This window comes from Myodes glareolus, chromosome 10 (genome assembly GCF_982192425.1).
Source record: "Myodes glareolus chromosome 10, mMyoGla1.1, whole genome shotgun sequence".
NCBI classification, from domain to species: domain Eukaryota; kingdom Metazoa; phylum Chordata; class Mammalia; order Rodentia; family Cricetidae; genus Myodes; species Myodes glareolus.
Window position 1 is genome coordinate 25,408,944 of NC_142035.1, and position 22,134 is coordinate 25,431,077.

The 22,134-nt window shown below is 46.4% G+C and overlaps 1 protein-coding gene across 4 annotated transcripts in view; it reads right to left on the bottom strand.

Annotated features, from left to right (window-relative positions):
- Efcab8 (EF-hand calcium binding domain 8) overlaps positions 1-15,203 on the bottom strand; it is a 63,087-nt gene extending 47,884 nt beyond the window's left edge. For 3 of the 4 annotated variants that reach the window (XM_087911089.1, XM_087911088.1, XM_087911091.1), the window contains exons 1-6: positions 14,778-14,865; positions 13,175-13,226; positions 10,626-10,791; positions 6,908-7,026; positions 5,384-5,487; positions 1,165-1,300 (exon numbers count right to left, since the gene is read on the bottom strand). In XM_087911089.1, the coding sequence (XP_087767215.1) occupies positions 1,165-1,300; positions 5,384-5,487; positions 6,908-7,026; positions 10,626-10,791; positions 13,175-13,216 (567 nt within the window). In that variant the 5' untranslated portion in view covers positions 13,217-13,226; positions 14,778-14,865. Of the gene's footprint in view, positions 1-1,164; positions 1,301-5,383; positions 5,488-6,907; positions 7,027-10,625; positions 10,792-13,174; positions 13,227-14,777; positions 14,869-15,084 lie in introns of those variants that run through there. The other variant, XM_087911090.1, reaches the window with a different exon arrangement.
- Between the last annotated feature and the right edge of the window lie 6,931 nt (positions 15,204-22,134).

The following is a 22,134-nucleotide window of genomic DNA, read 5'->3' on the forward strand; positions in this document are numbered from 1 at the left end:
TACCTCCAAAGCCTCCTATTTGCATGACAGTGAGTCCCCAGTGGGTCCTGGCTGATGGACCTGAGAGGTCCACAATTTAACCCAAACCAGCTCCTTCAGGTAGAACTTCCAGAACTCTCAAGACTTCCCAGGAAGGTTTCCTCTGTCTTGTCAGCCTCCCAAGCTCTGCCCCCTGAGGTGGCCATAGAGCAGTCACTGTCAAGAGATCAGGCTACCAACCCCTGAATCCACACACATGTGGAAAAAGGAAGGCAGAGTATGCCAGATACCATAGACTCAGAAATGCAGATGTGAGCGCGCGCGCACGCACACACATGTACCGTATCCCCATATAGGTCTCTCCTCTCATAAGGACTGATCCCTGCTGCAAGTGTAAAAGCACTATGTGGCTACAGAGGCATAAAACCCTTCACACTGCTGACCGTGTTCTCCAAAGCCTTGCTGGGGAGCCCTGGAGGGTAGGTCTTTCTTTGTTTGCTGCAGGATCCTCCACTAGTCTGGCAGCACCAAGTGCATAGCTAATTTGTCTGACTGTGTCATCCCTTACTACACTAGGCCATGAGCTGATAGCAGAAAGCTCATGATGATGTTGGCTTCTATTCATCTGTGCTTGCTGAATGCCTGACATGCTCCAGCATGATCCATGACCCATACTATTAAGTACTCCCCCAATCCTGAGAGGGGCTACTACTCCAAGAGGAGTACATACCAGGAATCAGAGATAGCTCGGCCAGCATCCCACAGCTGTTGGGTGGTATAGTTGGGACACTAACCCTGGTAGTTGGACTCCAGAGCCCAAATACCATAATTTCTTGTCTGAACCAGACAAAGGTTTCAATCAGCAGGACTTAGGGACAGTGTGGGTATGACAAAGCAAGGAGAGAAGGCCAGGCACTGGCACAGAGGCTGGAGGATAACACTCACTGAGATGGGGACTCCAGGGACACACTCCCTGGACAAACAGCTTTGTAGGTGCCTAGTAGACATCCCAGCAGTGTTCTGCTTAGTAGGAGACAAGTGTGAGACTCCAGTAGTTGAGTCCTAATCTTAACTCAAGCCCTGTGACTTCAAGGCTAGGCTGCTCAGATAATAAGTGCCAAAGGCAAGTCCACCCAGGGAACCACAACAGAGGCTCTCCACTAACCCCGTGAATGTCCGACTCACCCGAAAGGAGTTCATTATTGAGAAAGTCTCGGACCAGAACTTCAAGATCCCGTCTTTGGTGACAGTCATGAAACTCCCCATCTTTTTGAACCGTTGGACTATAAATGCCACTTTCACAATCTCGCTCCCATGGTGCCTACAAATTGCAAGAAACAAACATACAACTCAGAAAGTATCTGCATGAACCGAGAGTCACAGAAGAGGCAGGACAGAGGCCAGGGGGACAGCCACACCAGTATGCATGTGTACCCACACATACACACACACACACACACACACACACACACACACACACACACCAAGAAACTGTAGGAGGCTCCAGAGGACAAGGGACTCTGCCCCTTCTCTAAGTAGACTTCAACTGGATCAACAAAGATCACAAGAAAGTGAATCCCAATGGAGGATAGGGTGTGGTTCAGTGGTAGAGTATTTGCCTAGTATATGTGAGGTCCTGGGTTCCATTCAGAAAAATAACCAACTCTGATATGGTATGAGCTAGAATCCAAAGCTGATCCCTAGAAATAACCAGGCAGGTCCCTCACGTTGTAGTGGGAGAGCAGAGATGGAGAGTGGAGATCTCCAGAGCTTCTTTCACAGGAGAAACAGCCCACAGATGGCGAGCAGGGCATAACTTACGACAGAAACCTGAGAAATGACACTTCCTAACCATTGCTCCCATGCTCTGGGGTGAAGAGAAGAGTACAACAAGGGGTAATGAGGAGTTGGGCCCTGTGCACCCAACTCCTCACAGCCAGGACAGAGTACAGCAAACAGGTCCTGGGCAGACCTGGCTTTGCAAGCTGTTACCTCACACCCATCCCAGGAAGCCTCCATGCTACTTGCCAGTGGATGCTTTCCTGCCCCAGTGTCAACAACATCAGCTCTCTGGTTATTAAGGCTCACACTTCCCCATGTCATCTGCTCATCTGGGGTCATGGTAGGCTGGGGCAGTGGTGTGGGAGAATTGTCTGTATTCTGGCAATGATATTTTAATAAAACGCTGATTGGCCAGGCAGGCAGTATAGGCAGGTCAACCAGACAGGAAGTAGAGGTGGGGCAATGAGAATAGAATAAGGCTACGAAGGAGGAAGATCCCTTTGGCATTCCTGCACAGACCACTGAAGAGGCAACATGTAAGCTGACAGCTGAAAAAGGTACCAAGCCATATGGCTAACATAGATAATAATAATGGATTAATATAAGTTACAAGGACTAATAAGAAGCCTGACCTAATGGGCCAATCAGTTTAAAATCTTATGGAGTCCTGTGTGTGATTTTCTTTGGGCTTGCCGGTTGTGGGGTACCAGGCAGGATGGAAACCCCAACAAGCCGGCCCCCTCATACTACAGGGCAGGTCACATCACTTAGAGGGAGCTGCATCCCACCCATTCCCAGCAGAGCTAGAACTTAGTGCCTAGAGCTTTCATTCCTCCTCCAGAGCCTTTTCCAAAGCTTGAAAGTAGGTATGAACTGATGTGAGGTTTAGGGGGAATCCATGGGCAGTTTCACAGAGGACCAGGGACATGTATGTCTAGCTGTGAGTCTCCCTGTCTCCTGCCATCAGCTTATTTCTAGGTGATCAACATTCCCAGCTGTCTCTCTCTCTCTCCATTACTTCATTCCCTTTCTATCAGGACCAAAGACTGTGGGGAATAGAGATGTGAGGCCTTTGGTTAACGCTGCCCTGGGAATAAAATCTTGGGGAGGTCTGTTTCCTCATCAGTGTAGTGACTGTGCCTCTCTCTTTCTGGACAGTGAAGGGATCAAAGAGGGTGGTGTTTTGGGTATGTGCTCAATCCAGACTCAGTAATGGCAGACTCGGTAATTGTGAACCGACTTTTAGAGTCCCCTCCTCATAAAATTAACTAGCCAGGCGGTGGTGGTACGCGCCTTTAATCCCAGCACTCAGGAGGCAGAGACAGGCAGATCTCTGTGAGTTCAAGGCCAGTCTGGTCTACAAGAGCTAGTTCCAGGGCAAATTCCAAAGCTATAGAGAAAACCTGTCTCAAAAAAACAAAAGCAAAAAGATTTTTAAAAATAATTAGCTAAACAGTGTTTAGCTATTCTGGCTACTTTCTCTACCAGATCAGATCCCTCTTGAGCTGCAAGCTGTGGAAATAAATTAGAGCAAATAAGGGGAAAAGCTTCCTGAGAATTTAGTGTCCCAGATTTTAAACATTCTTGAGATCTGAAGAAACAAAGACCAGCAAAGGAGAAGCTACATCAAGCCAAATGTTCATGTCAAAATTACAGTTATAAAATCTCTCGTTATTCATTTTTAATTGGCTGCTCCCCAATTAACTCCCAACCAGAATTTTTTACAAGCTACTCTTCTATGATCTCCATTAAACTGCCCTCTCCACTAAGCTCCAGGCTGCCCAAGGCAGAGACAACCTCTAGGTCTTGCTCCCCCACAGCCTGCATCAGGTGTGGCTCTCTGAGAACAGGCCCACCTACAGCTTGCTCTCACCAGACTACAAATGTGGCTCACCAAACTGCTCCACAGGAGCGAGTGCCCTGGCCACACAGCCAAGGCTGCTGGTGCTCCAGCCCAGGGTGGATCCAGGAAAGGAGAAAGGGTCCATAGACAGCCCAGTTCAAGGACCCTGGTGGCAGAGGGGCATGTTCTAAGCTAATGGTTCTCAACCTGTGAATTGCAGCCATTTGGGGGTCAAACAATCCTTTCACAAGGGTCACAGACATCCTGCATATCATATGTTTACATGATTCGTAATAGTAGCAAAATAACAGTTATGCAGTAGTAACAAAAATAATTTCATGGTTAGGGATCACACAACATGAGGAACTGTTTTAAAGGGTCGTGTATCAGGAAGGTTGAGAACCACTGCAAGCCAACAAACTACCCCTTGTCCTTAGGATGCTAGAGGGAGGAACATCAAAAAGGGAGACAAGGCCACAGCATAGAAAGGAAAAGGTTGATGAAATTTGAGACACTCCACCCAAAGCATGGCACTTTGGACTATTGAATATTTTCAGCTAAATGCATTTGAGAAGTAGTATATTGCCACCATAAGATCCCAGGTGGGAGCAATCTTATCTTTTTTTTTGTTTGTTTTTTCTTCTGAAACAGTGTGTCCTGTAAACTAGGCCAGTCTCCAGCTAATCCTGTAGCTGAAGCGGACCCTGAATTTATGATCCTCCTGCCTTAGCACCTAGTGCTGGTTACACACCTCCACGTACAGCTACAACTTTACTTCTGAAAAGTCAAGGACACAGGGAGGAATGGGCATGGATAGGCAGGCCAAGTCTCCTCCAGTTATTACACCGACTCCTCCAAATTTTAATCCAATTTCCCCGAGGCACTCAGTTGAATGAGTGCTTAGCTAGTATGCATCAAACCCTGGATCTGATCCCTAGCACTGCATAAAACTAGATGCATACCTATAATCCAAGCACTCAGCAGTCAGAAGTAGGAGGATCAAAAGTTCAAGCTACATGTTGAGTTGGAAGCCAAACTGGGATACATAAGACCCATCTCTGAAATCAAATAAGCAGTTGCCCCATAACTTTCCACTCTTCCTCAAACCTAGCACACAAACACCCAGGACATACAGCTTCTAGCACTTTCACTTCCCTATGAAGGTCCCCATGAAGATGTAAAACTTGTATTAAATAAAGCTGTATGGTCTACCCTTATGGTTCATCTGCTAGAGAAGTCCTCCAAGGCCAAGCTCCAGTGGATACCATGGGTAGAGGGGCCACAAGCAGAGTAAGTAGAAGGTCAGGCAGAGACAAGCCAGAGTCACTAAGTTCTAGCCACCCCCCTCTCCTGAGGCTCAGCAAGACCTCTGCAGCTTGGCCAGCATCCTCGCTGTTACCTCACAGGAGAATCCTAGCTGCACATATGTGAGCCATCTGTGGCTCCGAGGATAAAATTGCCAGACTCACTCAGCACTGGTCATATAGGGTAACAAGAGAAACTGCAGTGTGCAGGAAAGGTGGTGAAGAGAACATAGAACAGCCTGGGCAAGCCATCAGACTGGCCTCTCTGAGCCTTGACTTCCTTATCTGTGAAAGGGGGACAAGCCACCTACCTTTAACATCATGACCACCTACAGAATGTGAAGGACAAGCTGGAAGGACAAGAGGCCAGCCAGCACCTTGGTTGGGCCGGTGACTCATGGACTGAGGAGGGGCTCCCTGGAGGGCAGCACCAGCACTTTTCCATCACACTCAGCAGTAGGGAAGAGGCTCTTACAGGGGGATGACGGTCATGGGAAGGTGGAAGCGCAGGCGGTACTGGCTCTTCCTCATCTCCTCCTTGCCCTGGAACTCACGCATCATATAATCCACATACTTTTGCTGTCTCAGAAAGACAAAGCAAGGGAAAAAAAGCATTGGCAGTGGTCTTAATGTTTGCCTTTAGGGACCCAAACCTGGCATACCGTGTCTTCCCTCCTCTCTCTACAGCCCCCTCCAAGTGGCTCTGAATGCTGTCCTCTGAGTACCCCCCCAGGAAAGTAGCCAACCAACAAGCCTGTGCTTGAATCTCAATGGGACAAGCACCCCTAGGCCACAGTCACATCACCTGGCTGCCTATAGAAAGTTTCCGGTCACCTCTGTTCAAACAGAATATAATCTGATTGAGGCACTGTGTCTGATTTGTTCATGTCCATGACCAAGTTATCAGTAGGGAGGGTTCACAGCTATGCGGGTACACCTACCCTACAAATATCTGCCACTCTGGGCTCCAGTGACCAACCTCACTAAAACATGGTCAAGGTTCAAACCTACGAAGCTATAATAAGAAATAGGAACCAGGGATGGTGACACATCTTAGTCCCAGGTACTCAGAAGGCTGACACAGAAGGATCATCTGAGCCCAAGAGTTCAAGACCAACATGGACAACAAAGCAGCCATCTCAATGAGAAAGGGGGTAGGAAAGAAGGGATAGATGGAGGAGGGTGGAGGATGAACTCAGTGAAAGAATGCTTGCCTAGCATGCACAAGACCTCTAGTACTACAAAAAGGAAGAGGTGGCAAGAATCATCATGTAGACAGAGAATGCTGGGAACCTTATATCCAAACCATGAAGAGGTGTTCATAGGCAGTTACCCATAGACCTTTGCGGCACACTCAGGTCTGAACATGAAGTCTGATGGTAGTCAACTCTGCAACACTGAAACCAAGTTCCTAATGACTCTGAGCCTCAAGCTTCCCAGCCTCTACCCTTCTGCATCCTGTGAGACTTCAACAGAGGACTACACCAAGTGCCTCAACATCATCTTCCCATCAGTCTCTCCAATCTCCCACAAGGCTCTGCACATTTCTGCAGACTCAATGCCAAATGTGCTGTTCAACATTGCAAGGTGTTTAAAGTCAGCATTATTACTACACTATGAAGACCTGACAGTCTCAGAGTCAACAGCCACAAGCTTGCCTGTACCTGAGTGACAAGAAAGGGCCATAATACCATCACAGTACTGACAAAGATCCCCTACACCAGGAGGGAATGGCTCTGAAGTACAGGAAAGTTAGGTGTACCTCAGGGGTCTCAATGTGAGAGCTAATGAGCCCACCTCCCAGAAGCCTGAAGGGAGACCCCTCAGAGATACGCAGCTTACCTCTACCTAGTAAGTGCCCTAACTGTACCAGAGTCTGTTTTGACTTTCTGATACTTGCTGCCACCCATCTTCAAGTCTCTGCTTGTTCCACAGAGAGGTCCAGGCTGGACCTTCTAGCCTTCCCCGATTTCTTGTGGCAGCAGGGCACCCTCCTTACCCAGGTGACGAAGCCATTGCAGTCTGAGTCCACCTTGAGGAACAGCACCTCCAGCATCTCCTCCGACATGCTGCTTAGCATCTTCTTCATGATCCTGATGAAACCTTCCTTGTTCAGGGCTTCAGGAGAGAAAAACACCGGTGCTTACTCACAGCTGCCTGGCCCTCACAGGCCACAGGGAACAGGCACCCTACTCTAGACACTCTGTCTGCTACCTGCCTATGATTGTCAGTTGGGCCCTCTCAAGGGAAGCAGATGGGAGAACTCCAGCCAGAGGTGCAGTGCCTTAAGAAGCAGCCCCTCCCCTACCCCTCACACCAGTCACGAACTTGGCCCTGTTTACCCTTCCCTCAAGGCCCCAGCATCCACCTTAGCACAGGCCGGCTGATTCCTGATGCTTCTGCCATCACCCAGTGATCTTTCCCATCTCATTGGCACACACTCAGGCATTCCTCATGAACACCTGCCACTGTGCTGACCCCATAGCAGGAGGGAGGGTGGACAGACCAGGTCCCAATTCTAAACAAGGAATACAGACTACAGCATCAACTCTCCACAGACAATAAGCAGTGAACTCTGGTGCAAGTGATGAGCAGCAACCCCTGCATGGGGAGCCAGGTATAAACAACCACACGGGGAGAGAGATACAGAGCAGTTCGGGGCCATGGATCCTAATCTAGGGCCTCACACATGCTGACAGGTTCTCTACCACAGTACATTAAATATATCTTTCAAAAACCATTTATAAAAATATCAGTTTTTAGTCAGATATAATAGTGTATGCCTATAATTCCAGCATGGTGGGGGGAGCGGAGATAGAAAGTTCAGAGTTCAAGGCCAACCTGGGCTACAGAGGTCCTGTTTCAGAAAGACATAATAATAACAACAATAGCATACTTTACCTAGAGGGGAAGAAGGTGAAGAAAGGAGAAAAGCAAGGCCAGCATAAAATACTTTCTCCCTGAGCTGGGTGTCAGTTGGCCCTGTCTAATTTTTTTTAATGTAATTATTGCCTTCAAAAATCACTTCTAAAACCCCTTCAAAAACTGGGCCCCCTGCCGTGGCGCGAAGGCCATGCACTATCTGGCTCCACTCAGCAAGACTCATCTCCCAGCATACCCTCTGTAGTCGGCTCCAGTTATCAGGACCCCCATGCCCACCACAGGGCCTTTCACAGCCTGATGCCCCGGGCTCTGCAGTTTAAGTACGCCTTTCTTCCTAAGGGCCATCTGAGGAGGCTGCCATCCCTGCTGCCTGGCTTCTTAGTTGTCTGCCACATGCACTGTCTCCCACTCCGCCATGACCTCTGGAAGCACACAAGAGCCCTTCTGTCACTTGGTTCTGGGCACTCAACAAACACTAGTCCCTGAGAAGTGACAGCTCTGCATTCTAGGAATGCTGGCCACTTATGGGAGGACTCTGAGGAAACTGAGGCTGCCTGCCCGAGGTCAAGGTCACACAGCCAGTAGGTTGGTAGTGACAGGTAGGAACTTCAGAGCTCACGGTATTCACACCGCCCTGTCCTATTCATATAGAGTAGCCCGGTGCTGCTGCAGTCATCAGTCTCTCCTACTAGGCTGATGGTCAAACGGAAGCCTGAGCAACATGTGCTGACTTAGAGAAAGGCCCATCTCAAGTATGTAATGCTAGGGCCAAGAGGCTTACATATTGCAAGTAGTGCTCCATGGTCCTTCCAGGCCCGGATGGTGACACAGACGGTGTCTGAGTGCTGCTGGGAGACAGGTAAAGTAAAACTGCCTCTGCACTTAACAGATCCTCAGGTGAGGATTAGGAGGTCTCCTCAGAGTCATGGGCCTCCCATGCTGTAAGAACTCCCGGGTCTGGAGGACACACAGTGAACAGGAAGGCACTGATATGACCTTGCTCATCTGTCCACCAGTGCTGGTGTCCAGGTGCCTAGGAAATGGTATGTACCCCCCGCCCCGTGTTCTCAATAGCCTTGTTGAAGGTGTCTAAAGAGAAAAAACAGCCTTATTTCCTAACCTTCCATCAATGTGGAGGGAATTCTCCTCCCCCAAGCTAACACCATGGCCAGATGTTTAAAAATAAGAAAGCTCAGACTGGGAAGTTGGTTCAGTAGTGAAGCACTTGCAAGTATGAGTTCAGTCCTAGGAACACACATGCAAAGCCAGACATGGCAGCACATGCCTATAATCCCAGTTCTAGGCAAAGACTGCTGGGTCCTGGGGACTTGCTGTCCATCAGCCTTGCCAAAGCTACAGGGCTCAGATCCAGTGAAGAGACCTTGTCTCAAATAAGGCAAAAGCAATAGAAGACATCCTGATGTCAACTTCCAGCCTCCACATGTGCACACACTGTCTCTCTCTGTGCTTCTGTCTCTCTGTCTTGTGTTCTCTCTCTCTCTCTCTCTCTCTCTCTCTCTCTCTCTCTCTCTCTCTCTCTCCCTCTCTCTCCAAACAGCATAATGTGGCTATGATACTCAAATGAACAGAAAAATAGATGGACCCAGCACTAGCAACCATAGTCAACTCTAAAGACGCCTTTACTCCTATTTGATTTCCAGGAGTATCATTCCAAAGGGCAGAAATCAAGTTGCCAGAAGGAGAAAGGTCTGGTATGCAGAAGGTGTCCCCAAGACATCATTTATAGCCCATGGAATGTAAATAAGCAAATCAGAGGGATGACTCCAGTCATAGAACACTTGGACCCATTAATAAGGTTTGCATAGGAGGCTTCAGGGCACCATGCCAAGTCCCTCAGATATTAAAACGATGTGAAAAAGAAGGGTCTGTAATAACATACACAGTCCCCAGCTTAGAGTTTTTTCACTTCACAGTGGTATAAATGCAAACACATATCAATACTATTTCTTGATTTCATGAGATATTACACACTTTATTTTAAAATGTGCATTGTGTTGATTTTACCCAGCCTGAGGCTAAGTACGTGTTCTCAACACATCTGGTAAAGGAGGTCTCGACTCAGAATAGTTTCTACTACAAATTAGTATCTGAAGAGAAGATTAGATATACTTACAGAGGTCCCCAGGAGGGTGGGCCCTGCTGTTCGCCCCCTCCTACAGTTCCCTCGCTTTTGGACAACAGGGATCACATCATGGCTCCACAGTCCCAGGACCATAAGATTGTGACACCTGTGAGTGTTGCTCTACCTTGCTAGCTGCCATGTTGGTGAATCTCACATGGCCAGGCTTCTAAGAGTGGAGGGCAACCTCCATGCAACAGTCAGAAAGAAATGAAAGGCCTCCATACTACAGCTGCAAGGATCTGAATTCTGGAACAACATATCTGAGCTTAGACCTAAGGCCTTCCCAAGTCCAGCCCCAGATGACTACAAAACTGAGGTTTTTGGGGCTCCTGAGCAGGAAGGCAGCTCAGCCCTGTCCTTGCTCAGGAAATTCGGAGATCACAAGCACAAGTTGGGGTAAGACACTAAGACGTGGGACTGTTGCTGTACAACAATTGATAACAAACAAACCACAGACTGAAAATGTTTGGAAAACACATCAAAACGCAGCAGGATAGACTTGGGTATCTGGGCTAGTGGAATTTTAAAAACGTCCAAGATCTCAAAAAGCATTCACTATCCCCGCACCACTTACCCAGATTTAAAGAGGATAGCAGATACAAAAGTGCTGACCAGGTCTGATCCCTGCACACAGCCCAGATACCAGGTCCAGGGCAGGAGTCACCGAGATCATCCTACGGTATTTCTGTACCTCCAGTCTCATCTGTCTCCTTCTCAAACAACTTCTGTAGGTCGGCCAGGTGCATCTCAGTAAACTGCTGAGTCCTTTGATGGATTTCGCTGTTCTGGCTAAGACTGTTTGTCAGTTGCAGGGAGTCAGAAATCTCCTTGTCCTGGGATCCATCTGGAGGGGCCAACTGGGACAAATATGATCACAACTTGGCCCTCAGACAGTCCTCTGAGTCAAATATTTGAGCCACATCTTGTTTACAAGGTAAATCTCTGTGGATATTGCTTACTAGTTCTTACATATTTTAATCCTATGAAGATGAAAAAGGGTCCTAGAGTCTTTCTTGTGACAATGGAGAGGTAACAGGTAACCATTGTTCTCTTATGGGTGCCATGTTTGGGTCAGCAAGGTTAGAGGACACAGGCTCCTTTTTTTGTTTTGTTTCTAACTTTTTGTTTGTTTTGGTTATTGAGACAGGAAATCACATGTAGCCCAAGGTGGCTTTGACATACTCCTGTCTCAGCCTCACAAGTGCTAGGATTACAGGAGTATACACCCCTCGTAGCTTAGAACTCTAATGGACTTCAGTCCCACCAAAGGGGCAAACATGGCTGGGCTTCCATGAATGGCCACAAACTCCTGTTTACTGAGCACCAGGCACTGTGGATCCAAACAACAAGGAACAAAGCAGAGAACCCTGCCTTCACAAGCCAGATGGAGTTGACCCTCTCCCCATGCACTTAAGGCCCATTAGGAATGCCAACACTGCCTCAGCCCTTCCCTCGCCTCCTTCTTTCTGATCCTCTTGTTCATTCTCCTTGGTATTCATCTCCCAAGCCCTGTCCCACCCCAAACTCTGGCTATGGCAAGCACAAACACAATGATCTCCTCCCCAAAACCAAAGAGTCTGCCCTTCCTTTGCAGTCCATCTTTCAACATTGATACCAGTCACCTTCCTACGAGGCAAATATGGTCATGCCTTTACCCAGCTCTGACACACTCCATGTCTGCTCTCTCCACTTCCCATTCCTAAGTCTAGCATTCTGCACCCTTCACAACCTAGCTTTAATGGGCTTCCTCCTTTCAAGGCACACCCTATGTCCCAGGCACCCCATCTCACCCCACTAGTCCAACACAGCCTGTGTTCCACTTCCCACCTTGTATGCTGTGCATAGTGCTGCCTGCCTACCCCACAGCTAAACCCCATTATCAGCATTTTCTCTAAGGAGATTTTTCTTAACATTCACTTGAGAGCCACCACTGCCACCCCTAATACTCCTCAGACTCTGATCGTTTCTACCACTCTGGTGCATCTCCGTCTATACATGTCAACAGTAGGCATGAGAGGAAACACATGGTTGCAGAGTCCTGAGATGTGGGTTAGAATTACATCAGGCTCTCCCACTTACAAGCTATTTTATCTTGGGCATTTCTCATCTCTCTGAGCCACTGATTTCTTCACTTGAGAAACAGAAATCCACAGCACTCAGCCTGCAGAGTTCTGAAGACCTAAATGGCACATGAAGCTACATGAAACCCCAGAAAAGTGGCTTTACAAAAAATGATGATGGTTCTTGTGATATATCTCGAAATGAGATTTAAGAAGATGAGGACATATTCAATTAAATTAATTGTAATTTGCATTATCTCTATATTTCCCAGTCCCATGCACTGAACAGATAATACGATATATATCTGGCTTGAGATAATGCGATATACATCCAACTTGAGATAATGCGTATACATCCAGCTTGAAATAATGCAATATACATCTGGCCTGAGGTAGATAATGTGATATACATCTGGTTTGAGATAGATAATGTGATATACATCTGGCTTGATGAAATTTCTCACCTCACCACTATCACCGCTTTGCTAGACAAAATTAAGTATAGGCCCCGAACAGACTATGACTTGATATCTTCATGTACGTCACGTTTGGCCCATATTGTGCTCTCAGAGAAGAAGCCAAGCTAAATATGTGACTATGAAAGCACATACCTGCAGCCCCAGACAGCACGTGTGACGCTGAGGCAGGACTGCCACACATATGAGGTCAGCCAGGCTACAAAAAGGAGCCCTGTCTCAAATAATAATGATGATAATAAGCAAATAAAAAATTTTAAAGTAGGGCTTGGCATGGTTGTGTGTACCTTTAATCCCAGCGCTCTGAGGGCAGAGGCGGGCAGACCTCTGTGAGTTTGAGGTCAGCCTGGTCTACACAGTGAGTTCCAGGCAAGTAAGAGATACATATTGAGACACTATCTCAAAAACAAAACAAAATAGTAGGGCTAGGGATATAGGTCAATGCTACACTTGCCGAGCTTACTGGAAGCCCTGGGCTCAGTCCTCAGTGTGGGAGTAGGGAGGAAAGCAAAGAGGGAAGAGGAGCCTGTTTGTTAGGCATACCTAAGTGACCGCTTGGCCCAAAAATATTTATGTTTGCAAGCCTGGTGCAGTAGCTAGTGGATTTGTATGCTGGTGACATTTTGGAAGCCAGTGAATTTGTATTCTGGCAAGTGACACTTTGTGTGACTTCCAAATGCCTTCTCCCTTTGTTGCTTTCTTACCTTTTGAGGTCGAGGGTTCTCTCCAAACTTCTCAGAAGACATTAGTCTTGACCTAAAATGGGTAATCACAGTTTCTTTAAAATAAGTCTACAGGAATGACCTAGTCCTAGCTCTACAGGAAGTGAGAAAGGTCCAAGGAGATGATGACTGGCCCTTGTCCACGAGCATCCCCTTTCCCACGATACCTTCTCTAAGTTTACAGTGGAGCCTTCCTGAATTGATGGAAAGGGGCTGACCCACGGAAACCCCCTGAAGTTTCTCAGGTTACTTCACTCCTAGCTAAAATCTAGGATCTGTAGAATTTAGAGGGACTTAGCCAGTCGTGTGCCAGTCCCAAGAGCCATTCAACAAGGAGAAGGAGATCCAGAGGTAGCAGACACACATCTAAAGTCAAAGACATGGCCTTCAAGTACATAACCCTCCAAAACCTTCCAGGGAGCTTGGGGACAGGACCTTCTCCAGTGACATCCGGTGAGAGCACATGGAGAGGGTGCATTCTTCTCATCAAGGGCATGTTTCTAATGAGAGGTTAGTGCTATGCTAAGATATTGGGGTACCAGACCAGCAGGGTTCCCAGCCCTGATGAGAGTTGGGGGGGCATTCTCAGAGAGCAGATAGCCAGCTAGGAAAGAGAAGAGACTGTCATACCCAGGGGACTGACCAAATGGCTATAGGATTACTAGGAAGCATCAGGAAGAGAGGGAAGAGTGGAGAGAACACAGTGAGGAAAAAAGCAAGGAGAATGCAAGCCCGTAGGTGTCTGGCTTAGGAGACTGAATTCCCAGGATGAAGGGCAGCCGTGAAGGCTCTCAGCACGAAAAGGAAGGAGATGGGGAGGAACGCTGAAGACCTGCCAAGAAAGTCCTCTCCAGTGGTTTCTTGACAGCCAACAAGGAAGGACAGGAGAAGGGAAGAGCCAAGGGGCAGGGAGGGAAGGGGCACGAAGTAAGTCCTGATGACAACTCAGCTAGAAATAAGCTCAAATATCTGGAAATTGGGGGACTGATAAGCTTAGAGCATTTAGGGACCAGAAAAGAAAAACACAAATGACAACTAGGGTGTGTTACTGGGTGGGGGGCGACCTGTAAAAGCGTATTTGTTTATGAGTACAGTTCTGTGAAATATGTGAATGTTGTTGGCGAGTACATTAAAAAAAAAAAAAACTAAAACTAAAAGCACTGACTGCTCCCGCAGAGGACCTGGGTTCAATTTCTAGCACACAACATGGCATGGCAACTCACAACTGTCTGAAACTACAGTTCTAAAGGATCTAAAGCCGTCTTCTGACCTCCCTGGACACTGCACACATGGCGAACAGACAGACATGCAGATAAAACACTCATACACATAAAATAAAAATATTTTTTTAAAAAAATAAAAAAGGTCTTAAATTCAATGGCAGTTATCCGTGGCAGATGAGATCGTGGGGATGAGGTACATGCTAGACATGCATTCCTCTAACACACACAGATAGGGAGAGAGAGGAAAAAAAAATTTTTTTCAGTCTGGGACAAACCACTAGGGATAAGGTAGCCCCTACACCCTTGGCCATCAACATCGGCCCTCCCTCCCACTGTATAGAGCCCCCCTTCCTCACAAGTACCTTGGGGAGGCAAAGGCTGACAGAATCAGATGGTTGTGGATGAATATTTGGTGCTGGCAGCAGTAGCAGTGGTTGGGGTCTAAGCATGAACCTGAAGGGAAAAACAACACAACTGCCCAGAAGGAGTTTCTGAGTAAAGCCGGTGAGGGGGGTGGGAGTGGAGCACACAAATTTGGGGAGGTGAAAGAGAAGGGGCAAGGCTAGCCCCTAGCTAAGAGTGTCCCACTGAATGAAGGAAAACAGCACAGCAGGAAGTGGGGATGGGCGAATGAGTGCCCCAGCACTCAGTGAGAAAATAGGGCCTCACCTGGTAATGGGTACTGTCTGTGTGCACCTGTCACTGCACTAAGTTCCAGAGCCCGGGTGAAGGCAAGGCGGATGGGCCCCAACCCTGCCCTGTTTCCTGTACCCCGCAGCACTTGCCCAACTTAGTTTAAGGTAAGGTGGGGCAGCAGTGGCTGAGAGCTCCAGCTGGTGACAGTTTGGCAGGGGACAGCCTGGGGTCTAAGAATTATCTGCACTAGCTCTCCCTGCTGCTGCTGCTGCTGTTGCTGCTGCCAGTTCAGGAAAAAGGGCCTTGTCAGAACGGAGATGAGGTTTATTAGACCTCTTTTAGGGACAGGGGTGCACTCCCAAGCTACTCTGTGAGTAGAGGGTAGAGCAGAGCAGTAGCAAATGGGGGCCCAGATCAGGAAGCCCAGAGAACAGTGTCTCCCAAGGGAGGAGATAGGAAGCACCGGCTGGGGCTATGTGGGGCAGGACGTTAACCTTCTGGGAAGGCGGGCAAACGTGCGCGTGGGTAGGAAAGGCGCTGGGATTGAGGTTGGAGGAAAACTGCTCCCTCCCCACGCGACCAGAGACTCGCAGTGGAGCCCAGCAGCTGGTGGGTGGCGGGAGGTGGGAGGGGCGGGGCTATGGGAGGCGGGGCCGGGGTAGGTAGCACTAAACGGGTCTCTCCTGACCCTTAGCCCAGGACCTCCAGCGGGATGGTTTCTTCTCACTGCTCCAATTTGGAGGGTTTGCCCTTTAGTCTTCTCCCTGGAGCCGAGGTAGTTTTCCAGGTCTTGACAGAGACCGTATTTTTGAGCCTGTTTGGATGGCCAGGGTGTTGGCACTTGCTGGGCTCCGTGACTCCCATCAGCAGGTTGCCAGGCTCCCCCAAGGCTGCAGTGGCCTGCCTTCTCAGTTCCAGCCTTCTCCTGTTCGGTGGCCAAGAGCTGGCTGGGCTTCAATTTCTACTTCCACTTGCTCATCTTTTCTGTGAGGGATGAGGACTGTCCTGTTTCCACATTTGGAAGGTGCTTTCTGGAGCTCCACCAGTAAGAGAAGTAGACCGATTAGATCTAGGCTTTTGGTTTACTTGGTTTTAGTTTTTTAAGACAAGGTCTCGTGTAACCCAGACTTTGAGCTCCCTATGCGGCCAAGGGTGGCATTATATATGACTTGAACTGATCTTCTTGCCTCCAACTCCAAGGTGCTGGGACTACACATATGCACCATCACACCCACCATCTAATTTTTTACTTGAAAAAAAAAAAAAGACAGCAATCTTTAAGATTTACATGGCATGGGCAGGGTGGTTGGTATTGAGTGCTGTGTTCAGAAAAATGGACTGGGGGTTGATCCTTAGCTTCTGGAATCCTCACCTAGTCAAGGACACAGCCAGCGATAAGACAAAGCAGAACTTCCCCAAAGTTCTGGGCCAGGGCAGGTCCTTTCTGCCTAAATTTAACAGAATATTATACAAATAATGAGTATGGGGAGAGGGGTGATGAATGGGAGACTTTCTCCCCAGACGAGGACCTTGTCAGAATGGAGACAAAGTTTGGACCCCTTTTAGGGATGGGGCATACTCCCAAGCAAAGGTGTTAATTTGGATTCCCAGGAGTCAAAGGCTAACAGGGACTGGAGACTATCAAGAAACAAAAGTTCTACAAAAAGTCTGCATTCAAAAGCAGATGAATCGTTATACTTGCATGAAGCTGGCAAGTGTGTGTATGCTTGTAAATGTTAAGCTGTGAATCATCCTAAAGTCTTAGTTAATCTCTAGGGAATGGAAATGGAAGTTGGTACTTACCTAGCACATAGGAAACCAATAGGTTCAGTCCCTAGGCTTGGAGGTTTGAGTGAGAATGGCCCCCATAGGCTCATATATTTCAACGTCTGGTTCCTAGTTGATAGACTGTTTAGGAAGGATTAAGAAGTGTGGCCTTGTTAGAAGAGGTGTGTCACTGTGGGTGTGCTTTGAGGTTTCAAAACTACCACACCAAGCCCCAAGCCCTCTCTCTTCCCCTTTCTCCCTCCCCCACTCCCTCCCTTCAGTAACTTGTGGATAAGATGTGGGCTCTTAAATTGTTCTGTTCTGTGGTGTCTAAACCTATTACTATTATTTATAATGGATTTTCAAAAATTAAAATGCAAGGAGACAACAACAACAAAAAGATGTAGGCTCTTAGCTGCAGCTTCAGCACCAGGCTTCCTGCCATAAGGAAATGGACTAACCCTAAAACTGTAAGCAAGCCCTCAATTAAATACTTTTCCTTATAAGCTGCCTTGGTCATGGTGTCTCTTCACAGCAAAAGAACAGTGACTGTGATGTCTGTAACCTCAGCATTCAAGAGGTAAAGAGGCAGCAAGATAATAAGCTCAAGGTCATCCGTCAAGAACTAGCTACTCTTGGGCATATACCCAAAGGATACTTCGTCCTACCACACGGATACTTCCTCAACCATATTGACTGCTGTCCTATTTATAATAGTCAGAAATTGGAAATGACCTAGATGTCCCTCAATAGAAGAACGGACAATGAAAATATGGTACATTTACACAATAGAGTATTACTCAGCTGTTTAAAAAATGACATATGAAATATGTAGTAAAATGAATAGAACTAGAAAAAATCATCCTGAGTGAGGTAACCTAGAGCCAGAAAGATAAATATGGTATGTATTCAATTATATTTGGATATTAGCCATTAGATAAATTATAACCAAGCTAACCCATAGACCCAGAGAACACAGGCATAGGAGGAGGGGATCAGGGGGGACACATCAATTTCCCTGGGAGGGGAAATAGATTTTATGGGTGGATGGAAGGGGTGGGGTGAGAATAGGATGATTAGGTAGGAAGGGAGAGGGGAGCTGGGAATGAGGGGAGAGACAGCTAGAATTGAAGGGCATTTGAGGGTCAGTATGGAATGACTCCTAAAGATATGTTGCTATATTCATAGACTGATACCTTATTCAGCCATCATCAGAGAGGCTTCTTCCTCCTGCAGCAGAGGGACACGACACTAAGACCCAAAGCCAGGCATGACAGAGACCTGGGAACTCAAAGCTCTAAATGAGATGTCTCCATCAAATCCCTCCTCTCAGAGCTCGAGGAACCCTGCAGAAAAGGAGGCAGGAGGAGGGGAGAGAGAAGGGATGGAGGACACCAGCACAAGGTGCTCTAAAACTGAGCAAAGCTCTTTATGAACTCAGAGACGGAAGCAGCAAGCACAGGGCCTACAGCGGTCTACACCAAGTCCCCTGTATATATACTATCATCCTCAGTTTAGTACTTTTATGAGACTGACTCCTAATTGCATGAAAAATTAGGTCTCTGGTTCTTGTGCCTGCTCTTGGGGCTCTTCTATTTTTCTGTTGGCTTGATTTGTCCAACTTTGATATGATGGTTTTTGTTTTAACTTATATTTTATTTTGTTAGAAAAAAAGGAGTATGTCTTTAATTAGAAGAGAGGGCATAAACCTGCGGTCATGAACCAAGGCAAAGCATCAGGTGGGATTAAAAGTATTGTTCAATGGCTACAGAGACCACTCAAAAGAAATGGTCAAGGGTTGGAGGCATAGCTCAGTGGAGCACGTGGCATAGCTCAGTGGAGACCATGTTGCCTATCATGCATGATGCTTTGAAGTTCATCCACAGAACCAAAGAGAAAAGAACGAAGAAGAAATAGAGGTGAAACTGAAAAGAACTTGGAAGTCCAGAGGGAAGGAGAAAACACAATTCAATTTATATTTAGAATCCAAGAGCAAGTAAGATCCCAAGTCACACCCACTGCTTTAACACACCCGAGAGTTCTGTTCATAACAAACTGCAGAGGGGAGAGAAAGGAGGGTACAGATCCAGAAGTAGGGAGATGATAGCACAGGGAGAAACTGACATGATCCATTGCAATTGGTTGCCATGCAGTTGTAGGGCAGATGACTCTAAGGGTATTTGTCCCAGAAATGAAAAGATGCTTCTGGTTCCCATTCAGCCCCTGGAGTCAAGCAAATGACCCTTAATGCCAAGGTGTCCAATTTTCAGAGGACATTCACCCTGAGTCAATTTGATCTCCACAGCTAAACTTGATGGATGGCAGATAGCTAAACAGTTTTCAACACTCACTTCCTTTATAACCTCTTGGCAGAGAACCCTGAGTTTGAGGCAGAGAAGGCTTTACCTGATTGCAGAGTCAGCTGATCAAATTTGTAAGCAGAGAACTGATGAAATTCCACACAAAGAACACGAAGGGAAAATCAGAATCTAATCCATAAACCAAAACAGCCATTTACACTCAGTTTGAGACCTTTTATTGGCAAAACTGACTCACGAAGGGCAAGAACAGCACCAAGAGCCAGGACAAATATGAATATAAAGCAATCCATAGGACAAACACTGGTTCAGAGAGCTTCCCTCTCAAGGGAACCATGGGAAATGCCAGGGAGTCCTATGGTAAAGCAGGTTCACCAAACCAAAAAGGTCACTGGTTCCCCCAGTTCAGAGAATAAACCTCTGACTCCCCACTTCTGCATCAGTCCCAATTATTTAAGAAGAGGCAGGCAACAAGACTACTACATACAAGAGAGGGGACAACCTGGACTTGTTATCTTCACCAATCTTCATCATGGCATAAAAGCCAGAGCCAGTGCAGCTGTGAAAGGTCTCGCGTGAGAAGAATCACGGTAGGACCTGGATTCCAGATCTCTAAATTTGACTGTAAAGAGCTGGATAGTACCAAACTGCCAAGACACCATCACCAGTTGTAGAAAGGAGCTGCGGGCAGGCCTGCTTTTCATCCTGCCCGGCTCCCGCACAGCTAGCTTAGCCCCAGAAATAATAACACATAAGTTGTATTCATTTAAATACTGCCTGGCCCATTATCTCTAGAGAGTTAGTTACTGACTCTCATATCTTGATATTAACCCATTTCTAATAATCTTGTGGTAGCACCACGAGGTAGTGGCTTACCGGAAAAGATTCAGCATGTCTGACCTGGTGGCTGGCTCCATGGCGTCTGACTCATAGCCCTCTTCCCAGCATTTTGTTCTGTTTACTCCGCCTACCTAATTTTCTGTCCTATCAAGGGGCCAAGGCAGTCTCTTTATTGACCAATGAAAATAACACAATAGACAGATAACCCTCCTCCATCATTTTCCCTTTTTCTGTTTAAACAAAAAAGAAAGGCTTTTATTTTAACATAGTAAAATTACATATAACAAAACAGTTATCAAGCAAGAATTATAGTCATAATATTTATAACTATATCTTTATCATAATAATGGAAAACTATAACTATTATTATCCATTCTTTAACTCCATCAAAGACTCCAGAAGGATATATTACCTAAGTAATCATGAAGTAAGCAACACTTACTTCAGTGTTGCTGAAAGTACAGTGTTGAAGAAAGGGAGATATAGGGTGTGGTGGTACACACTTTTAATCCCAATGCCTGGGAGGCAGAGGCACATTGACCTCTGAGACTTTAAGGGGCAGAGGTAGTTGACCTCTGTGACTTCAAGGTGTGGTAGCACACACCTTTAATCCCATTGCCTGGGAGGAAGAGACAGACAGATCTCTGAGTTCAAGGTGTGGTAGCAAACACCTTTGAGCCCAGTACTGGGGAGGCAGAGACAGTAGGATCTCTGTGAGTTCAAGGACAGCCTGGTCTACAGAGTTATTCCAGGACAAAGATATACAGAGAACCTGTCTCAAAAAGTAAAAGTAAAAATAAAAAAAATAGAAGTTAAAATAAAGATAAAAAATATACAGAGAATCTTGATACCGTATGTTATTATGCTCTCTTTAAATTATTTGAATGCTGAGGAAGGAGCAACAGCTGCTAAAAGACTTTTGTTTATAAATGCTGCTAAATTAATCCAATATAGATATTTTGAAAATACCTTGGCTTCAAAACTAAAGTCAAAAGGTATGTTACTTTGGAGAAGAGATTCTGCTTTTGTTTCCACAGAAAATGAGAGGCTATGGATTTATTCAGAGTTAAAAAAAATCATCTTTGACCAAGGGAGGCCACCTAAAAAATCGACAGGAACAGATGGCCCAGATGACAGAGTTCTACATCCAAAACTGATTCAAGACTACTGCCTAAGATGATCAAGACTCACAGGATACTTCAGTCCAAACTTGATTATAACTCTAAATTTTCTTTAGGTCCCCATAAGATTATCAGCGCCCCCAAACAACAGAAAGTAGCCTGAAATACTACGCCCACATTCCCAACAAACAGACTATGGGTATTTTCCTTTGTTTAAAAAAAAAAAAAAAGAGGAAAATGATGCGGGAGAATTGTCTGTATTATGTCAATTATATTTTAATAAAACGCTGATTGGCCAGGCAGGCAATATAGGCGGGAAAGCCAGACAGGAAGTAGGGATGGAACAAAAAGACCGGGGATATTCTGGAAGCAAAAGCTCTCTCAGTCACTCCTGTGCAGACCACCAAAGAGGCAACATGTAAGCTGTCACATTGAAAAAGGTACTGAGCCCATGTGGCTAACATAGATCAAAATAATGGGTTAAGATAAGTCATAAAAATTAATAAGTAGCCTGACCTAATGGGCCAATCAATTTATAACCTTATGGAGTCTTATGTATGATTTTCTTTGTTGCTTGCCAACTGTTGGGGTACTTGGAGGGATGGAAACCCCAACAAGCCGGCCCCCTCATGTTACAACCAGTCAAAACTTCCTCTCCTCCCTGGGCCTAAATAGAGAACATCAACACACCAAAAGTAATTTGACCTATTTCACCCTAAAGGGTCAAAGGTCACACTGATGGATAGAAAAGGTCAAGTAGATGAATAAGCTATGAAAAAAAACCACAAAAATCTTTTCAAGTAATTTGGCTAAATATAAAAAACTAAAAATTTTTATTTATTAAAGGAGAGATGAATCAGTGGTTAAGAGCACTAATTGCTCTTCCAGGTGGTCCAAGTTTGATTCCCAGCACCCACATGATTGCTCATAAACATCTCTTAATTCCAATCTCAAGGAATCCCATGTCCTACTCTATTCCATCTCTTTGGACACAACATGTACATGGTGCAGACATATATGCAAGCAAAACACCCACT